This window comes from Suncus etruscus, chromosome 2, assembly GCF_024139225.1.
Source record: "Suncus etruscus isolate mSunEtr1 chromosome 2, mSunEtr1.pri.cur, whole genome shotgun sequence".
Classification (NCBI taxonomy): Eukaryota; Metazoa; Chordata; class Mammalia; order Eulipotyphla; family Soricidae; genus Suncus; species Suncus etruscus.
In genome coordinates this window covers 111,498,562-111,518,382 of record NC_064849.1, presented here as the reverse complement: position 1 = coordinate 111,518,382, position 19,821 = coordinate 111,498,562, and the positions used below count along the sequence as shown (strand labels likewise).

Genomic DNA, 19,821 nt, shown 5'->3' with positions numbered 1-19,821 from the left:
ACCACATTTCATGGAAGCTCAATTACTAATTTTCTAAGAAGTGTTTACATTTTCCAAAGAGTTTGAAGTCTCACTAACAGAGATTGGCATTCTCACTAACAGTGGATATGGGTTCCTTTTTTTCTGTATCCATTCCAGCACTATTTTTGTTATTTTTGTGTATAACAATATCACTATTGTGAGATTATATCTCACTGTTATTCTATTTTGCATTTCACTGATAACTGATGAAGAACGTGTCATATATCTATTGGCCATCTGTATATCTTCTTTAAGGAATTATATGTTCATCTCATATCTCCATTTTGTGATGGAGTTGCTTTGTTTCATTACAATTTACAAATATATTATACTTTATTATTAACCTTATTTCACATAGTGGTGAGAAAAAATATGCTCCAAATCTGTAGGGTGTATCTTTATCCATTTTCTTTATGGTGCAGAAACCTTTTAGTTTGACATAGTCCCATTTGTTTGGTTTTGCTTTATTTGTTTAGTTAAATGCACCGAGTTCTTAAGGATAATTCTAGACTCAATGTCACAAAAGATTCTATGTTTTCCTAAATATAATGTATAATAGCAAGGTTTTTAACTCAGTTTGAATAGACTTCAATCTAAGGCTTTATATAAGAATCTAAGGCATTTATTTTTTACATGGCTGAGAAGTCTTTCCAAAGAGGTTTTCCTTGCTCTAACTCACAACCCTAGCTCCTCTGTTGAAGATTAGCTGAGAATCTATCTCTGGATTTTTAATTATATTCCATTTGGCCAAAAGTTTTTCTTTATTTCAGTACTATATTGCTTTGATTACTATAGGGTTATAGTGTAAAGTTGGGGGAAAATAAAAATATCCCACATTTTTTCAAAATTCTTTTAGATGTTGTTTTAAAGAAATTGTTCCATATATGGGGCCAGAGTGATAGCATAGTGAGTAGGGCATTTATCTTGCACTTGGTCAACATAAGTTTGAGCCCTGGCACACCATTTGTCTCCTGAATTTGCCAGGAGTAATTTCTGAGTGCAGAGTCAGGAGTAATCCCTGAGCACTGCCAGGTGTGCATCCCCCAAAATACTTCATATACATTTTAACATTTATTATATATCTAAAAATGTCACGGCCTTTCTATGGGCCTAGAATATTTCCACTGCACTACTCTGCTAGCTCACAAGAATTTGTTTTAATAGAAAATTTTTTTATATTTTTTAATAAAAATTTTTTAAATAGGGGCCAGGAAGGTGGCGCTAGAGGTAAGGTGTCTGCCTTGCAAGCGCTAGTGTAGGACTGACCGCGGTTCGATCCCCTGGCGTCCTATATGGTCCCCCCAAACCAGGAGCGATTTCTGAGCGCATAGCCAGGAGTAACCCCTGAGCATCAAATGGGTGTGACCCAAAAACCAAAAATAAATTTTTAATAAAAAATTTTTAAATAAATTTTTAAAAAATTTTTTAAAACAAATCTCTATAGTTCTTTGGTAATGACTGTCATTTTGACAATACTGATACTTCTGATCATTCTTTCTGATACTTCTATTTCCTTCCTTCCATGTCTTCTATTGTTTTTAGTGGTGGCTTACATTTTTCTTTGTGTAAGTTTTTCATCACTTTTGTTAAGCTGATTTCCAGGTACTTGATTATTTTTAAAGGCACAATTATGAATGGAAGTATTTTCTTTTTATTTCTCTTTTATCCACTTAATTGTTTGCATAGAGAAATGACATGGATTTTTCTGATTTTGTAACCTACCATTTTATTGCACACATTTATTATTTCTAGGAGGTTTTTTTTTTTTTTTTAATTTTGAGTCACACCTGCAATGCTCAGGGGTTACTCCAGGAGCTCAGGGAACCATGTAGGATGCTAGGCTTTGAACTTGGGTCAGAAGTATACAAAGAAAGCACCCTATCTGCTGTACTATTTCCAGCCCTACTAGGGGTGTGTGAGTGCACTGTAATCTTTATGATTTTCTTAGTATCATGTCATTGCCAGCAGTGATATTTTGTTTTCCTCTATCAGTCTGGCTCCCCTTAACATCTTTTTTGACAATTTTTAATGGCAAAGACATTCAATACTATATTGTAAAATAGTAGTGAGAGTGGGGCCAGAGATTTAGTACTTGGGTTGGGAGCTTGCCTGGCACACAGACTATGGGAGATCAATCCCCAACACCATGTATGGTCCCATAAGTATTTCCAGGAGTGATCCCTGAACACAATGCCTGGAACAAGCTCTGAGCATAGCCAGATATACCCTTTACACACAAACAATCAATAAGTAAATTAATAGATAATAGTGATGAGAGTGGATAACTATGTCCTGCACCTGAACTTAGAGGAAAATCTTTTTATTTTCAATGTTGAATATAATGTTTGCTGTGGGTTTATGATAAAGAGATTTAACTATATTAAGAAACATCCATCCTATGCCCCATTTTTATTAAAAAAAATTTTTAAACACAAATGGGAGTTTGATCTTGTCAAATACTTTCTCTGAGTCATATAATTTTGTTTTTTCTTGTAGTGGCATAGAGTATTACAGTGAATGACATGAGCACGTTAAACCTTCCATGCATCTCTGGGATAAATCCAAATTGATCATAGTGTATGACTCTTTTAATGTAATAGTTGACTTAATTTCCCACAGCAAATGCTCCCTCCCATTCATCTCATAGTGCACCTTAAAGCAAGACTAGGGAACAAATGGTGGATTAGAAACAGGGAGAGGACAGTTACAGGAAGGAAGGAAGGAGGGAAGGAAGGAAGGAAGGAAGGAAGGAAGGAAGGAAGGAAGGGAAAGAAAGAAAGAAAGAAAGGAGAAAGAAAGAAAGAAAAGAAAAGAAAGAAGAAAGAAAGAAAAAAGAAAAGAAAAAGAGAGAAAGAAAGAATGAAAAAGAAAGATGAGAAAGAAAGGAAAGGAAAGAAAAAGAAAAGAGAAAGAAAAAGATGAGAAAGAAGAAAGAAAAGAAAGATGGAAGGAAGGAAAGAGAAAGGAAAGAAAGAAAAAGAAGAAAGAAAGAAAGAAAGAAAGAAAGAAAGAAAGAAAGAAAGAAAGAAAGAAAGAAAGAAAGAAAGGAAGGAAGGAAGGAAGGAAGGAAGGAAGGAAGAAAAAAAGGAAGAAAAAAAGAAGAAAGAAAGAAAGAAAAAGAAAGAAAGAAAGAAAGAAAGAAGAAAGAAAGAAAGAAAGAAAGAAAGAAAGAAAGAAAGAAAGAAAGAAAGAAAGAAAGAAAGAAAGAAAGAAAGAAAGAAAGAAAGAAAGAAAGAAAGAAAGAAAGAGAAAGAAAGAAAAAGAAAGAACAGATACAGGAGCAAAAAGCCCAACTTCCAAGTGTCAAGTGATTAGAAATACCGGGCTTCCACCTAAAGGCGTCTTGTCTATGGAGAAAGCAAGGACAGCCATCCCAGTGCCCAGGTAGTATAGCAACTAATACCTTTGGACCGCATTCATAGCGAGATCCACAGATCATTCACCAAACCCACCTAGTCCCAGGAGCTGTCATCAGTGGGATTGGCCAGGAAGTGCAATGGGGGCGGAACCAGCTCTGCGCTTGCGCTCTGCGGCCGGAAGCCTCCCCCATCGCGCATGCGCTCTGTGGCTCGGGAAAATCCTCCGTCTCCTCCTCCCCTTCCTCCTCCTTCCGCGGGGGAACCAGCACCGGGATCGGGGCGGGATGGTACCGCGGTGCCAGGTAAGGGTGTGGAGCCCGCGGGGTCTGTCTGCTTTCTTTCTGGCCGCTCGGACTTGGGAACCCCTTGGTATGGGGCCGTGACAGCCTCTAGACTGTTGTAGCTCTTCCCCGGGCACCGGCGACCTTTGCCCCCTGCAGCCTGGGTGATGTGATTCCTTTGGCCCTAGACTGGGGGTTCGCTGTAAAAATAAAAATGTGCACGTCAAATAAAAAAGAAAAGAAAAGAAAAAGAAGTGCATTTATCAAGAATTTTTGGAAAAAATAATACACTTTTTTTCCTGTACTCTTGCAGAGGTTGATTACTTGCAAGCCTCTTAATTAGAAATCAAAGTATTTGCTGAGGGGTGGGCGGGAGCTCTGGTTAATCGGATCCCAGAGGTACCAGCAACCCTGCAACTTTGTATTATCCTAGGAAATAACCAGTTTAGCCAGTACTGGGAGTCCCTGGTTTGGGGAAATGTCAACATTTGTATGTTGCATAACTTAATCCGCAGCCCGGGTTAATGTAAGCAGACTGGATTTTGTTTGACCCACCACGAGCTATGTGCCCTGTCCCAGTTTAGTGCTGTATTCGTGCAATGGAGCCCTCGACTGAGGTTTAAGGGTTTGTAAATAAAAGTGCTGCCTTTTTAAAAACAACTTTTTGATTCTAAGATGTTTTCAGGATTTTTGTTGTAGCACGTTTGTGACACTAACATTAGCCTGAATTGTGCTTAAAACAGTTTTTTTTAACACCCCCCCCCACCAAGAAAAAAAGACTCCTTAAATTTATATACAATGAATTAGGGGGCTGCGCCTTTTGGGGCCACATTGCAAGGTACTCAGAGGCTGATCATGGCTTCATGGTCCTGCCAGGCTATGTATGGGTGGAGTCAGATCCGAAGTGTGACAGGTAGGGCCTGTACTATTGTGGCCTCATTTTTAGGGGCCATTGATTTTTTTTTTTTAAATCGAAACCATTGTGATTTACAAAGTACTTCATAGTTGAGTTTCAGATATGTAGTGAATCAGGGCCAATCCCACACCAGTGTCAACCTCTCTCCACCAGTGTATCCGAAGTGTGTCCCAACTACCACCCTTTCTCCACCAGCCTGCTGTTATAACAGGCTCATTTTAAAGTTTAGATTGTTAGAGTTTGGTTTTCTTGATTCCATTGTTGTTGACTTTGACTTGGGCATATAGTTCTGTCTTTTTTTCTTTTGTCTCCATCATTGCTCCTGAGACCACTTGGCTCCTAGCCCCATCTGTTCATATTTATGTTTGTCCTCCTCCATTCAGTTTTTTTCCTTCTCCTCACTATACTCTACGATGCTTGGGACATCTCCCATTTGGACTATTTCACTTCTTCATGCAGTTATTCTAAATACTACATATATGTGATATCATTTTGTATTTATCCATCCTCTTTTGGCTTGCTTCATTTAATATAATATCTTCTAGTGCCATTATTATTGCTGCAAATTTCTTGATTGCATCATTCCTTACAGCTATGTAGTATTCCATTGTGTATATGTACCACATCTTCATGATCCAACAATAGACAAGTGGATCATAAAGTTTTTCTAACTTGTATTTGAGAGTACGTTTTGATAATGAATCTGAAGACTAGAAAATTCTATGTAGATGGTTAGAAAATGACAGTTCTTATTGCTGAAATGTACTTTCCCTTCTCCTTTTAGGTTGAAGTGTTGTATTTTGCAAAAAGCGCCGAAATAGCAGGGACTCGTTCTGAAACCATTTCTGTGCCACAAGAAATAAAGGCATTGCAGCTGTGGAATGAGATAGAAACTCTACATCCTGGGTGATTAAAACTGCATTTAGTACACTTTAATATCTAAAACTATGTAAATGAATCAGTTACATAAATGACAGTTATTGTTGATTATGTCAAAATCTAGATGTCAAAAAGAGTCATTAGGTATATTTTTCTGGAAATGCTTTTGAAAATGTACGCTTTTATTTACAAATATACACTTAAAGCTGGTTAAAGATCTTTTACTCAATGCAGTGAACTGGGATACTCTCAAATGGGTTATTATATACTTGTTTCTACAGTATATAAAATGTTCAAAATGCAATGTTTCCATTTTTATAATTTTACATGATTACAAATTAATTTTAAAAGTATGTGCTTTAGTCTTCTGTATCCAGGACATTTCTTAAATAGGGCTTTTCAATCTTCCCCCATCCTTTTTGCTGGGAACTTTTTAGTGGCCCTGGGTATATAAATCAATCATCTGATAATAAATCCTTTATTTTCTAACCAATTCTTCATGAATCGCCTAATTGATGTCATGTGGGGGTCACAATCCTTACACCATAGAAGTTCAAAATAAAAATTTTCAAGTAAAATTTTTTAAAATTTTTTAAAATTTCAAGTAAAAATTTTTAAAAGTAAAAGATAAATAAACCCTAGCTTCTTGTTGAGTTTTCTGGTAACATTTTGACTTTCTGGTTCTCTAACTGTATAAATTTACTGTTGTTCTTACCTCAAGTTCTCTTTGGAACAAATGATTAAAAATGGGTTATCTCAAGGTGTTACAAAAATAGTGTCACTTAGGTCCACATAGATGATGTACTGAGAAATCCTGTGCTTTGTAAACATTACTACATCTTGCAGTTTCAAAGAGAATCTATTCTTTAAATTGACATCTTTTAAGTTGCTCTGAAAGTGTGTCCTGACAAGCAACATTTGAGAATATATATATATATATATATATATATATATATATATATATATATTATATATATGATCCTAATAAAGTGATGCTTAATGGCACATATGTTTGATCCTAATAAAGTGATGTTCTGTGGCATCTGTCCTAATTTACCTTTAAGCATTTTACCAGCTAGAAGATCTCTGATCTTGTGGGAATCTTCCTTGCTGTGCTTAGTGTGTTTGCATACTTCCAGGTTCCTGGGGTGGGTATCGCCTCACTTGGACAAAATATTTTTTCTTTTGACCTGCTCTGATTGTGTCTCCTGTCATTATTTGGATTGACAGGTTTATGGGTTAAATTTCCAAAAACATACACATCCCAGCAGTTTTTGTTGGTTTGTTTATTTTTTATAGTACATTTTTCCATAGTTAAGTTCTTTCTGTACAGAGAGTCAGATTAGTAACTTCCAGACAATGTTTCAAAAATTATATTTAGGGGGCCGGAGCCATTGTGTAAGGGGTAAGGTGCCTAGCCTTCGCTAGCTTAGGACAGACCGTGGTTTGTTCCCCAACATCCCATATGGTCCTCCAAGCCAAGAGCAATTTCTGAGTATATAGCCAGGAGTAACCTCTTAAGTGTCATCGTTGTGGCCCAAAATCAAAACAAAAAAATTTTATTTTGGTAATGTTTTTGGTTAAAGACGAGATGTGAGTTCAAACAGAGCATTGGTGGTGGTAATTATATAGATTTTCTTCTTCAGATTGGCTGATGTGAAAAATCAGGTGATATTTGCTGTTCGTCAAGAATATGTCGAACTTGGAGACCAACTCCTCCGGCTTCAGTCAGGAGATGAAATTGCTGTTATCCCCCCAATCAGTGGAGGGTAATGTTGATTTGGAGCCACTTGGGTATGTGAAAAGTACTTTCCTTTGTTTGGAGGGGGATAGGAGTACCTGATGGTTCTTGGGGCTGATTCTCTGCTCTGTACTTGGTGGTCACTTCTGACTGCTTAGGGGGCTAGTATGTAATGAGCTTCAAACCTGGGCCTCCCACTTCCAAGCATATGCTTGGACTTGAGCTCTTTGAGCTATCACTCTGGCTCATAATATATTTTTCTTGAGCCAATCAAGAGACAGATCATCAGGACAATATACTTGGTTTGGTCTTTGTATATTAACTTGCAAGGATAACTTTATTGATGCAAATAGAATTATTTATAAGTACACACATACATATACGTATATACTCACATATCAATTATTCTGTTGCAGGTAGAATTGAATTCTATGTCAGTTTGAGGTGTTCATTCTATTCACTTGACATGGCTTATTAAGATTTTACAGGATCTGGGGCCGGGAAGGTGGCGCTAGAGGTGAGGTGTCTGCCTTGCAAGCGCTAGCTTAGGATGGACCGTGGTTCGATCCCCCGGCGTCCCATATGGTCCCCTCAAGCCAGGGGCGATTTCTGAGCGCATAGCCAGGAGTAACCCCTGAGTGTCAGATGGGTGTGGCCCAAAAACCAAAAACCAAAACAAACAAAAAAAAAGATTTTACAGGACCTGGGGCCAGAGAGATAGCAGAGCCAGCGGTAGGGTGTTTGCCTTATGCACAGCTGATCCAGGACAGATGGCGGTTTGAATCCTGGCATCCCATATGGTCCCTTGAGCCTGCCAGGAGCAATTTCTGAGTGCAGAGCCAGGAGTATCTCCTGAGTGCTGCCAGGTGTGGCCCAAAATCCAAAAACCAAAAAAAAAAAGATTGTACAAGACCAGAGAGATGGTACAATAGGAAAGGCACTTGCCTTGAACTCAGAGCCAGGAGTAAGCTCTGAGCTCCAGGTGTGGAGCCCTGCCCCCCCCCCAAAAAAAAAAAAAACAAACAAGACATCCTAGAGAAATGTAGCTCAGGCAACCTGCAAAGACAGGGAAAAACAAATGGAAAGGCTCTGGGACAAGAAAGAGCGTAGATTGCTCCAGAACCTATGGGAACACCTGTAGAGAGGGCAAGGGAGAATAGGGACAGAGAATAGGCAGGCAGGACAGATCTTGCAGACAACAACTCTGAATATAATTGTAAATCTGTGGCGTCTTATATCTGCTCAATGATGTGAGAAAGAAGCTCAGGAATTAGGGAGGGCTCACTAAGGTGATTTCAGTCAAGTAGTGCTCCATATGCAATTTTTTACCCTGTTTTCTTTCAGTTACCAAAAGGAAAAAAAAAATGAGTTCTCCACATGTTACTTGATTCCTGGCTGTTTCAGCCTTGGTACATTTCATGCCAGTTTCTTTTTTAATGCAGTGAGGAAAAGATACCCCAGACATGGTCTATGAATTCCAAACTCTACTGAGTTCCCACAGTTTGAATCCATGAGAGCATAATGAACCTAAAATTACTTGTTCCATATCCTGTCAAACATGTTCAAATAATACACATTGCTACTAATTAATTTTCCTAATCTTTCCAAAGAGCAGCTCTAATCATCATCACACACCCCTTTAATGATAGGAATATTTGCTTTGCATTATTTCTTCTGTATTCTCTGTGGCACTAACTTGGGGTGAGGGTGTTCACATGCCCGATACACCTTTGAACACTAAAACTCATCAGGAGTGATCCCTGCATTCAGGGTCAGTAGTAATCATTGAGTACTATTGGGTGTAGCCCTAAAACCAAAGATCACTCCTGTTGAGACTCAGGAAACCAAGTGGGGTTCCAAGAATCCAACTCGGGTTGGCCACTGCAAAGCTAGCGCTCTCCCCTCTGTATTATCTCTCTGGCCTGCCAAAGAGGTCTTTTTACTACTCAAGTTTCCTCTATATTGTTTCTTTTCTTTTTTTTTTTTTTTTTTTTTTGTATATTGTTTCTTAAGGGGCAGCCTTCCAGGTCAAGGGAAAGCTCCATCCCCTATGCTCAAGCTCTGTCTCAAAACCTGTTATTTCTCTAAATTTCTCTCTTTGTAATTTCTATTTATTGGTTCATTTCCTCCATGCCAGTGTGAGTGCACTGAGATAGGACTCTGTCTTTTTTTTTCCCTGTTCTAGTGAGTTGGGCAGTGTCAGACCCTTCTTGAATGAGTTTGTAGTGAATGTTCGATGGATAAAATACAGAAGGCAGGGCAAAGTCACAGCCCTTGGCCAATGGGCATTGCAGCTATTCCCTTCAATTTCCTCTGGAGGTGGAACTTATGCTGAGATGAATCCCCTCCCTACACAGTTGCCAGCATTACCTGCTATCCATTTTCCCTTTTTTGTAAGTGGCTAGTAGTAGACTGCTGAGCTTGTGGATTAGGGTGGGGATGTCTCAGCTATACTGTAATGGGAGAAAAAAGAAGAATTTGAGAATTCAAAATAAATTTTAGCATATAAGGTAAAATGTATTCTAAAGTGATTATGTTAGTGGCAAATTTCTTATTATGTATGCTTAATTTATTAGATTTATTAGGGATGTTTAGCACTACATGAAGTTTTGCTATCATTTTACATCGGCCTACAATGATTCAAGTAACATCATGCCTTCTAATGCATATAATGTGGAAAAACTGTAAGTTGAGACACAGCCTAGTAGTTGAATGTTTTGCCTCTGGTTCCTATGTTAAATTGATATCTTAATTTTAGGAAAGATATGAATGAAGAAGAAGAGAAATCTAAAGATATAATAAAATTCACTGCTGAGAAACTTTCAGTAGATGAAGTCTCACAGTTGGTGATTTCTCCACTCTGTGGTGCAGTCTCCCTCTTTGTAGGTGAGTTGTAATTTTCACAGTATCTACTAACTGCACAAAACAATAGAAATGAACAAGTCTGTCCCATGTTCCATATTAAATAGAGGATTTGAAGACTGGAGTATTAAACCAAGATTACCCATTGAATTGTGCATTTTTGTTTTAGTAATCTTCAGTTGAAGGATAAAAGTATTCATTAGCTGAGAGAATTCTATATTTTCTAAAAGCAATGGGAATTAGTATTCTAATAGTTTTAATAATCCTGGTAATCAATTTTTTCTCACCTATTAAATACTCTGTATGTATTATATGTAAGATAACTTTTTAAAAAGAATTTATCCTGCTGGCTTGTCATGAGTGTTTTCAGTAAACAGTGAAATTTTTGACATATCAGTGTCATTTTATTTTCTTAATTTTGTGGTGATTATGTTTTGTTTTTCTAATCAAGTTTTTCTTTTCTTAGTGTTTTACTTGTTTATTCAAAACTTTTTGTTTGTTTGTTTTGGTTTTTGGGCCATACCTGGTGACACTCAGGGGTTACTACTGGCTATGTGCTCAGAAATGGCTCCTGGCATGAGGGACTATCTGGGACACCAGGGGATTGAACCTCGGTCCATCCTGGGTCAGCTGCATGTAAGGCAAATGCCTTATTACTGCATCACTGCTCCAACCCCCAAAACTCATTTTTATAAGTCTAATAATTTGTCTCTTTTTTTCCCCCTAGGGACTACAAGAAATAACTTTGAAGGAAAAAAAGTCATTAGCTTAGAATATGAAGCATATCTACCCATGGCAGAAAATGAAGTCAGAAAAATTTGTGCCGATATTAGGCAGAAGTGGCCAATTAAACACATAGCTGTGTTCCACAGACTTGGGTATGTGTTCCTTTATCATTGTAGAAGGAAGTTTAATGTTCATTGTATTTATATTCATTCTTATTGTGGAATTTTGTAAGACCATGAGAGGATAGTGTATTATTGGGGATCATGAAGACCCATCCCTGAACGGGACTAGGCCCTGAACCCAGTAGCTTGTCCTAACATTGCTAACATCCTCGAGGCCTTTTAAGCTTGTCTCTGTCATTTGGACTGTTCATCTCAAAATCAGCTAATGGGTGTGATTTTTTTTTTGTCTCCAACTAAAGAGTGGAATTCTCACTTTTAAAAGAACCTAGCTATTCCAAGCTAGCTGTAAGGCGTCTGCCTTGCACGCACTAGCCTAGGACAGACTGAGGTTCAATCCCCCAGCGTCCCATATGGTCCCCAAGCCAGGAGTGATTTCTGAGCAAATAGCCAGGAGTAACCACTGAGTGTCACCTGGTGTGGCCCAAAAAAACAAAACAAAAATAAAGAACCTAGCTATTGAGATTATCATAATTGATTGTTTATTATTTTGTTTTTAATAATTAATTTTCTTAATAACATTAATAACAGTGATCAATGCTAGTAGTCCTTTCATATTAACTGCTATTTCATATTTGATCTGTGCTATACTCATCTTGCATTAACTTTGTATCTCTCAGCATTGCCCTCATTAAGGCACCTTTTCTTTGACTCAGGTGTTTGTTGAATTGGTGAAGGCCCTATTCTTTTTTTCAAAATTAACTACTTTATTTAAATACTGTGGATACAAGGTTGTTTCCCCTCCCCCTCCCCCCCCCCCCGGCTGCTTATGGGACAATTTTCTTTTCTCTCTCACTTTCTCTCTCACTCTCTCATTTCCTCCCCCCCCCCCCCCGCGCTTTTAGATACTGTGTTTACATATTGAGGAATATAATGGCTATCACTTTATCTCTTTTAAGAACTCAATTCTTGTCCAGAGTGATCATTTCCAACTACCATTATCGTGTTGGAAAAGGGTCCTATTCTTGAGGTTCAGTGTCTTCTTTTTTTCTTTTTCTGAGCCACATCTGGCAGTTGCCATGGGTTACTCCTGGTTCTGCACTCAGGGATCATTTCTGAAATGCTGAGGATCAGACCCAGGTCAGCCATGTATGTGCAAGGCAAACACCCTACCCTATATACCATTGCTCAAGCCTGAGGTCCCATTTCTCTTAAGTGGGCTTTATAGATAGATGATAACATTTTAGTCACCATGTCACTATCCCTTCGACTATATACAACTAGAATAAATTACTGTGTCTTAAATAAAGTTGATTTTTAAGTACAGTAGAATGGAACTGAATGTTCCATTCTAGGACTGCATCAATGGGATGTTTGTCATGTGTGCATTAAATTATTGTGCATATAAATCCAGAGGAGATGGTAAATTTGTTTCTTTATTCTGTTAAAGCTTAGTCCCAGTGTCAGAAGCAAGCATAGTCATTGCTGTCTCCTCAGCCCACAGGGCTGCTTCTCTTGAAGCTGTGAGTTATGCTATTGATACTTTAAAGGCCAAGGTGCCCATATGGAAGAAGGTAAGTTAAGAAAATCATCTAATTCTTGCAATTTGGACATGACTTTTCTCAGGATTTATAAAGGCTGGGAAATAAGATTACACAACGGAATTTCCGTGCATGTATTTTCCCTGAATTTTTGTAGCATCCTGTTTTGTGTCTTTCAAAATAGGATATTTTGTAATAGCCTTTATCTCAGGATTGTTGTGCATATAAAATCAAGGTCCCAAAGATTGCATAGTTCAGATTAGACATTAACAAGGGGTAATAATGAAAATTCCTTGATTAGCTCATGCCTGTGATTAATACATCTTGGGTTAGAACTCCCTTGAGATCAAGGATCTTGCCTTTAGCAAGTTAGTACATGACTGTGAAGGCAGTTGCTGAAATAGATTCTTCAAGATCAAAGAGCCTTCCTCTAGGATGACATTTTTTAGGAAAAGATAGAGTGGGTTTTTGCTTCCTCACAGCAATGATGTAGCAAGTGGATCTAAAAATACAAGTAGGAAATTCTGAGTTGTTTTCTGCCAGTGCATCAAATCGTCAAGAAGAAATTGTCTCAGAGTACTTGGGGATCTGAGGATAGGATATGTGACTGAATGTGTCTTTTTGGAACTAACATGTATGGTTGCTATGCTGGGAACAAGGCTGCCAGGATTTTGTCAGGACCCTGAACAGGCAGGTATAGTAAGGCTCTGATTGCAGAGCTTTCTTCACAGCTAGGAAGAAAGACCAACCTGCCAATAAAATGGGGAAAAATATAGATTCTCAAAACAAGGGCCCAGGGCAGTAGTTAGGTGTGTTCTTGTTTTTATGCCTTTAGGACTCTAAGTCTTGTATTTATCTGTTGAAGGCAGAACTTGTGAGGTTTCAGAGGACAGCAGAACTTGGATCTTTGTCCCCCAGAAATAGAATCTAGAGAGTGGGAAAGTATGTCTTATGTTCTTATTACCTTCTCTTCTAAAATTTTCCTCATTCTAACCTGGTTTTAGTCCAGCCTGTGTTTGAGCTCACCTATGATTTAGGCAGAAGGTGGTTCTCCATGTAGGCCACTAGCTTCTGGGGCAATTGTCATCAGGTCAGTCCTCTGAACTACTTAATAATTCCTGTATGTGGTCATTTAATTTTATGGAAATGGTAACCTTTCTGCCCTTGGGAAAGCAAATTTAAGAATGCTAAAATGTTGTAGGTGTTCTTGAAAAAAATATATACCATACCTTCAAGGGCAGAAGTCAGGGGTGACTTTGGAGAGCTGACTAATACTTTGTGGTGAAATCTTGTGAAGGTTGTTGTTTCTCATTGTTCTATCTGTATTATGAGTTCTCTTGTTTGTTTTTGTTTTGTTTTTAGGCCACACTCAGTGGCTCAGGGGACCATATAGAATGCCAGAGATTGAACCCAGGTCCATCCCGGGTCAGCTGTGTGTAAGGCCCTACTGTTGTACTATTGCTCTGGCCCCTGTATTATGAGTTCTAAAGTGTTGAAAACATGTGTTTTTGTTTTTCTGCTTTCAATGCCTTATAGAAATGTTTATTGGAGAATCGTTAAAAGAGGAGCATATTTAAATGATTATGATATTTAGAGGTCTGACTTATTGGAATACAGGTATATTTATTAAAGTGCACAATCTTTATAACTTGTATTTCTGATTTGCTTGCCTTTTAGGAAATGTATGACGAATCATCTTCATCTTGGAAAAGAAACAAAGAATGCTTTTGGGCAACCAATGATTAAAGTACATAAACTTTTAGAGTACAGAAATTTACATTTGGCGAACATTTTATCTTTAATCATGTTATAATTTTTCTTCTCCAAAAGTTAAGATCTTTTATTGAAGCACTGTATCTTATATAAAAAGCGAACAAAAGAGAATGAAAAACAAAGTAATTGGGATTGCAATAAGGGTTTATGAAGGAACTCGAGGAAAGGGGGGAAGAAATGGAAGGATTATTGTGAGCAGAGATGCCTGTGCTCACATGTAGAGGAACAAGTTCTCACAGGAGCTCCAGACATTGAAGTGTGGCTCCCTCCTGCTGCCTTTAACTCTCTCTGTGAGAACCTATTTCCCCTCAGCTGCTTGCCCACTGATGACACTTTTTAGAGGTGCAGTATAGAAGTTATAAAAAAATCATCTTATTGATATTATATATTTTTGGAATTTGTGTATTTAAAAATTAAATAAAAAGTTAAAAATATTAAAGTAGCATTTTTCCTTTTTTAATAATTCAGTGATACCCAAAATAGGATATTTTAAATATTTTATTATTATATTTTGCTATTAGTGTAGCATCACTATGAAAATCAACATAAAATTGTAGAAGCTGTCAAGTTCACCAGCAACAGGAGTGCCTTATGTTTAAAATTTGATACACATCAATTAAAAGGGAAAATTACATGGTTAATGTTTTCAGATAGTGTTCATTTGCTCATGCAAAATAGTCTCAGTGAAATCATTAATAACTTGCTTTTCTGCAACATAGTATACTAAGCAATGATTCGGTTTTCTTTTTTTTTTGGTTAATATATGTTAATGCCAATAGATCTCAATAGTAAGTTTCATAGTTTTCTTAATTTAATAACAAACCAACAACAACATTAGCATCAACACCATTTTGGACAATTGATGTCATAAAAAATTGCATTAAAAGCTTATTGAAATCAAAGTCTGCTTTCATATACTTGAATTTCCTTAGTAATATTATATCTACTGAAGCCTAGTTTTTTTAAACCTTAGAAACTCAATTATTAACAAATGTTGAATTTCCTGTTCTGTATCATGTACCAATTATGTTTTTTTGTTGTTGTTGTTGTTTTGTTTTTTTGAAGGCCATACCCGGTGGTGCTCAGAAATCACTCGCTAGCTCCAGGAACCATTTAGGATGCTGGAGATTGAATCCTAACCCGGGTTGGTCGCATGTAGGACAGATGCCTTACCTGTTGTGTTATTGCTCTGGCCCTCTAACTATGTTTTTAAATAAAAAACGTCTTTATTCACTAGGCTTTCTGTAAGGTTGGAAGATTCTAAGGCATTTTAGGCTCCAATGCAGAGAGAGACGAAGGTATTAACTTCAGCTTTCTTGATGTGGTGTAATTTGGTAGCTCATCCAGCAGAGGGCGATAGATCCAGAGCCATAGTATAAAAACAGTTTTTGGTTTGCTTTTATACAGCAGCAAGAAATTCAGTTATAAGTAGCTATTTTCTTTGTAGGACATTATATTGTGATCATTTTAGGTGAAAATTCATACTAGTTTTGTGTAAGAAGTTGATTTTATATAAACTAAAATGACTTTAATTATTTTTTAATAACTGTCTTATTTTAGGCACATACTTCACTTCTCAAACTTTTAAGTCCTGGAGATCCTTGGAAAATTTCTTTAGAGAATTATACTGTGCACTAACCAATGAAGCCAATTTATGGTTTCTATAAAACAGCTGTGGGCACTAAGGTCATGTTAGAGATAAGAGACTTCACAGCTTTTTTGTTAACAGTTTTGTTTTGGGGCCATACCTGTGCTCAGGGGTTACTCCTGACTCTGCTAAGAAATCGTTCCTGGCAGGCTCCGGGACCATATAGGATGCCAGGAATCAAACCCGGGTCCATCCCAGGTTGGTAGCCTGCAATGCAAATGCCCTGCTGTACTATCTCTCTAGTCCACAGTCTCTTCTGTGTTCTGAAGAAACTGAGTGTGTAAACTGGAGACAGTGAAACCATAACACAAAATTAAAAACCCAGTTGTAAATATATTTATTTTTCAGAACAGTGTTTATGATAGTTAGTGGCATAGTAAGTATGAAAATAGTGGTTTACAATTAAATATTAAAAATAATCAAGATTTCCATACTTAACTACAATGACACTCAACTCATTTGCTTAGATTAGTTCTACAATTTGATTGTACCACTTGATGTACAAACGTGTACATTCGTTTTTATATTTTGGTGGAGAAAATAAGCATATAACAGTCTGAAAGCGAACATACCACATCTTAATAAGAATGTTTTCATTATAGATGAAAGAAAATATTCCAATTTCTCTTTTACAAATATACAATTCTAAGTTGTACAATATACACATTATATTTTGACTTTATTTGCCAAAATAAATCAGGTACACATGGATTCATTCTTTTATATTTACATAATTGCTACATTTTCAGCCCTCAATGTTCAGCATTGTAGTTAACATCTTATTCAAATTATCCTCATGTTACTCCTCCATGTTTGGTCTTTCAGCTTGATCAGAATGGGTATGTGTTAATGTTTATGAAGGACATAGTCCTAAAAATTTTTGCATATGATTATATCATGTGCAAGTTGCATTAAAGATGGGCCAGGACTTTCACTTAGAAAAGATCTGTTTTCCTTTTATGTTTTCACATATTAAGTTTTATAATATTAGAATAGATAAATACATAGTAAAACTGTGCTTTCAGTTTAATCACTTGTGTGATCTTGACAAATTGGTTTGAGTTTTCTTTATACTTCACAGTTCATAGGTAACTTCTACTACTATCTTATATAAATAACACTGCCAGCTAGAAAAGATTCTGATCAGTCCTGTTACACCTAAGTTAAATGATGCACAATTTCAAACCAATGTCAATATGGTTTCTTTACCAAGTATTCTACAATACTTCTATTTCATTAAGCTTGTGTGGCAGCCATGCATGAAGGACTCAATTTTTTACCACAATCTATAAACCCGTGTAAACCATTTATAAAATGGAAACTTCCAGATCATGTCTTTTAAGCTCCCCACTCTATTTACTTTTAAAATGAAAGTGTGACTGAATAGGGATATATAATTTTCAGTGTTCTGTTCTTTGATTTCTTAGATAAATATAGTAAGTCCTCACTTAAGGTTACAGATAGGTTCCTGGGTATTGCAACTTTAAGAAAAATAAAACCAGATCTCCAAATGTGTCTTCATTCTAGGTAGATCACCCTGCACACTTCACCCCCACTCCCATACACATTACAATATGACTGGGTGAACTACCTTCATGAATGACTTGTTAGACTTACTTGCACTTAAAAGTACTTGAGAAATAAATATACTACGGAGCCTCTGCCTCAAGGAGAGATTTTAGGAACTAAGTTGCCTACTTAAGGCACTTGATTTCAGTGCAGAGGTTTTCACTTATGTGGGGGATGATTTTTTATTTTCCCAGAAAGCATTCCACACTGTGTAAAAAACTTTTGATTGTTATAGAACCAGGGGCTGACAATGGGAAGAGGTGCTCTGGGAGTGCGATAGGTAGAGAATCCTAGTTGGGAGGTATAGGCAGGGATACTGCTAAACAATTTACAGTCCACAGGACTATCCCCACCAATTACCCGGCCCCAGTGTCATAATGTCAAAAGTGCCAAGAAGAGATCCTGCTTAATGGGTTTTTGTGCAGAAGTATAGCATTTAACATGGTATATTAAATAACAGTATATTAAATATTTCCTTATTTTTACCACATTATAAAGACTAGGTTCTAGCACATCTAATTAGACTGCCACCATGTTATATAAGCTACGACACTTTGTGTCTTTTTTTTTTTATACTTGTTCAGACAAAGACAAACTCAGTCACTGCATAGTGCAGTTAGTTTTGAATGCTGCCCCAGGGGCCATGCTAGAGTGCAGTGAAGACTGGAAACATGGGTAAAAAGACTCCTCTGCAGCTCTGCAAAGACAGAGCCTTGGTGCACTGCATACTTGACTTGTAGATATATTTGTATTGTCTGTTTGCCATCAGAAATCCTGATCACAGATTTTTCAAGCTAAAACATGGTTGAACTTCCATCCCAGTTTTCCCACTTATTAAGGAAGAAACTGAAGTTTATAGAGGTGAAGTAACTTGTCTGATGCTTTGGGTTTGCAGTTTCTGTTATCAAATAGTCTCTAGCTGGCACCTTTGCCCACATTTTTATTTCTCTCATTCCCTCCTGAAGAATGTGTGAGCTCAGAGATGGTGAGATGATGTTAATAAGTAGAGACAGGATATTCCTCTGTGTGTGGTTCATGGCATCATCAGGACTGAGGTGTTTGGTAAAATAAAAAGCTTACAGTGCCTCTCCCCATTAGAGCAAATAAGACATTCAGACTAAGAATGGCATTTGTTAACAAACTTGCCTGAGCCAGATTCATTCCTCTGGAAGCCAAACTCCTGGAAGACAGATCAGCACAGGCACACAGGGTACCTGCCACTCTTTTGACAGCGGTGCAAATTCTTCAGATGGCATTTGTCGTTTGTTTTCTTCACTTTGCTTATACTGTCTGGAATCCAACCACCAGAAAGTAATTTCCACTAATTTCCTTCCTCCCTTCCTCCTGCCTTCCTTCCTTCCCTTTTAACATCATTAAACAAAAAATGAAAATAGCTTCTTAAAATTGAGGGGATTATGCAGTAATCCACACATATAAATGCATCTTCTCTAGGAAGAAGCTTTGAAGAAATGGAATGGGGCGAGAGACAGGCGTGAGAGTAAACCTGGCATTTTAGCAGATGGGGGTCCCAGGAGGTAGCAGAGTGGCTCAGCAGAGAGGAGGCAGATCTCAGAAGAAATGGCTTTCCATCTTTCAAAGGCCTCAGGAGTCTGCCAGCTTGTCATCTCAAGGCTGAAAGACAGAATCGGCCCACTTCTTTCTGTGGCACAGACTGGGTCTCCAGCAAAGAGGATTTTACATAAATATTGTTAGAGATTTCAGACATGATTTTGTGCTCTCTTCGCCACGCTCATCTGTGTCACTGGCATTGCTTCTGCAGAAGGCAAACTTGCGGCTCCTGGCTTTATTCACACATGGTGCAGGGGCAAGAAAAGGACTAAGAGGAGGCAGACATGTACCACTCACAAATTGTCGCTAAAAATAGCCTCTGGCAGCAGTGGGTGAGCAAAGTAAGTTGAAGACTTGTTGCTTTATTTCCCACCTTGTTAACATCAATGTCCAAGTTAAAGGAGTTATTTATATCAAGTATCCCCACTCTTGTTATGGCTGTTTAAGAGCAATTATTTTCAAGTGATTGGTATTATTCCTTTCTCCCCCACCCCCTATTAAAAAATCTGAATATGGTTATATTGAGGCATCATATTTGGAAGCATTTCGTGTTCATGACACCACACATCTGACCTTGTAAAATCTGGACCTGCCAGTGGAAAGAATCACTTCCCCCCCATAGAAGTCTTTTTTTTTTAAACCTTTTTACCCACACTATAATTTCTTCTCAAACTGACCTGCAGTTTTACGAAAATAAAATAGCCGACTAGTTATTCCTTTATAAAACACTGGGATTAAAAAAAATATCCATTTGTGCAAAGCAAACCCTGACTGCAAAGCTGTTTCCAAGCAGTGATATGGTCAGTTGGTTGGCGGC

General features: G+C 37.5%; 1 protein-coding gene across 1 annotated transcript; it reads left to right on the top strand.

Moving 5' to 3' along the window:
* Positions 1-5,369: 5,369 nt before the first annotated feature.
* On the top strand, positions 5,370-14,305 carry MOCS2 (molybdenum cofactor synthesis 2). The gene is made up of 6 exons (XM_049768139.1): positions 5,370-5,483; positions 7,103-7,250; positions 9,956-10,083; positions 10,787-10,937; positions 12,355-12,478; positions 14,123-14,305. The coding sequence occupies exons 2-6, from the start codon at positions 7,150-7,152 to the stop codon at positions 14,189-14,191; spliced, it is 573 nt and encodes a 190-aa protein (XP_049624096.1). The 5' UTR covers positions 5,370-5,483; positions 7,103-7,149; the 3' UTR covers positions 14,192-14,305.
* Positions 14,306-19,821: the final 5,516 nt, after the last annotated feature.

Bases quoted from the DNA above. Each gene is read 5' to 3' on its own strand.
- MOCS2 (XM_049768139.1), top strand. From the start codon at position 7,150: ATGTCGAACTTGGAGACCAACTCCTCCGGCTTCAGTCAGGAGATGAAA. The intron at 7,251-9,955 runs GTATGTGAAAAG...TCTTAATTTTAG, and splicing joins GTTGATTTGGAGCCACTTGG to GAAAGATATGAATGAAGAAG. The intron at 10,084-10,786 runs GTGAGTTGTAAT...TTTTCCCCCTAG, and splicing joins TGCAGTCTCCCTCTTTGTAG to GGACTACAAGAAATAACTTT.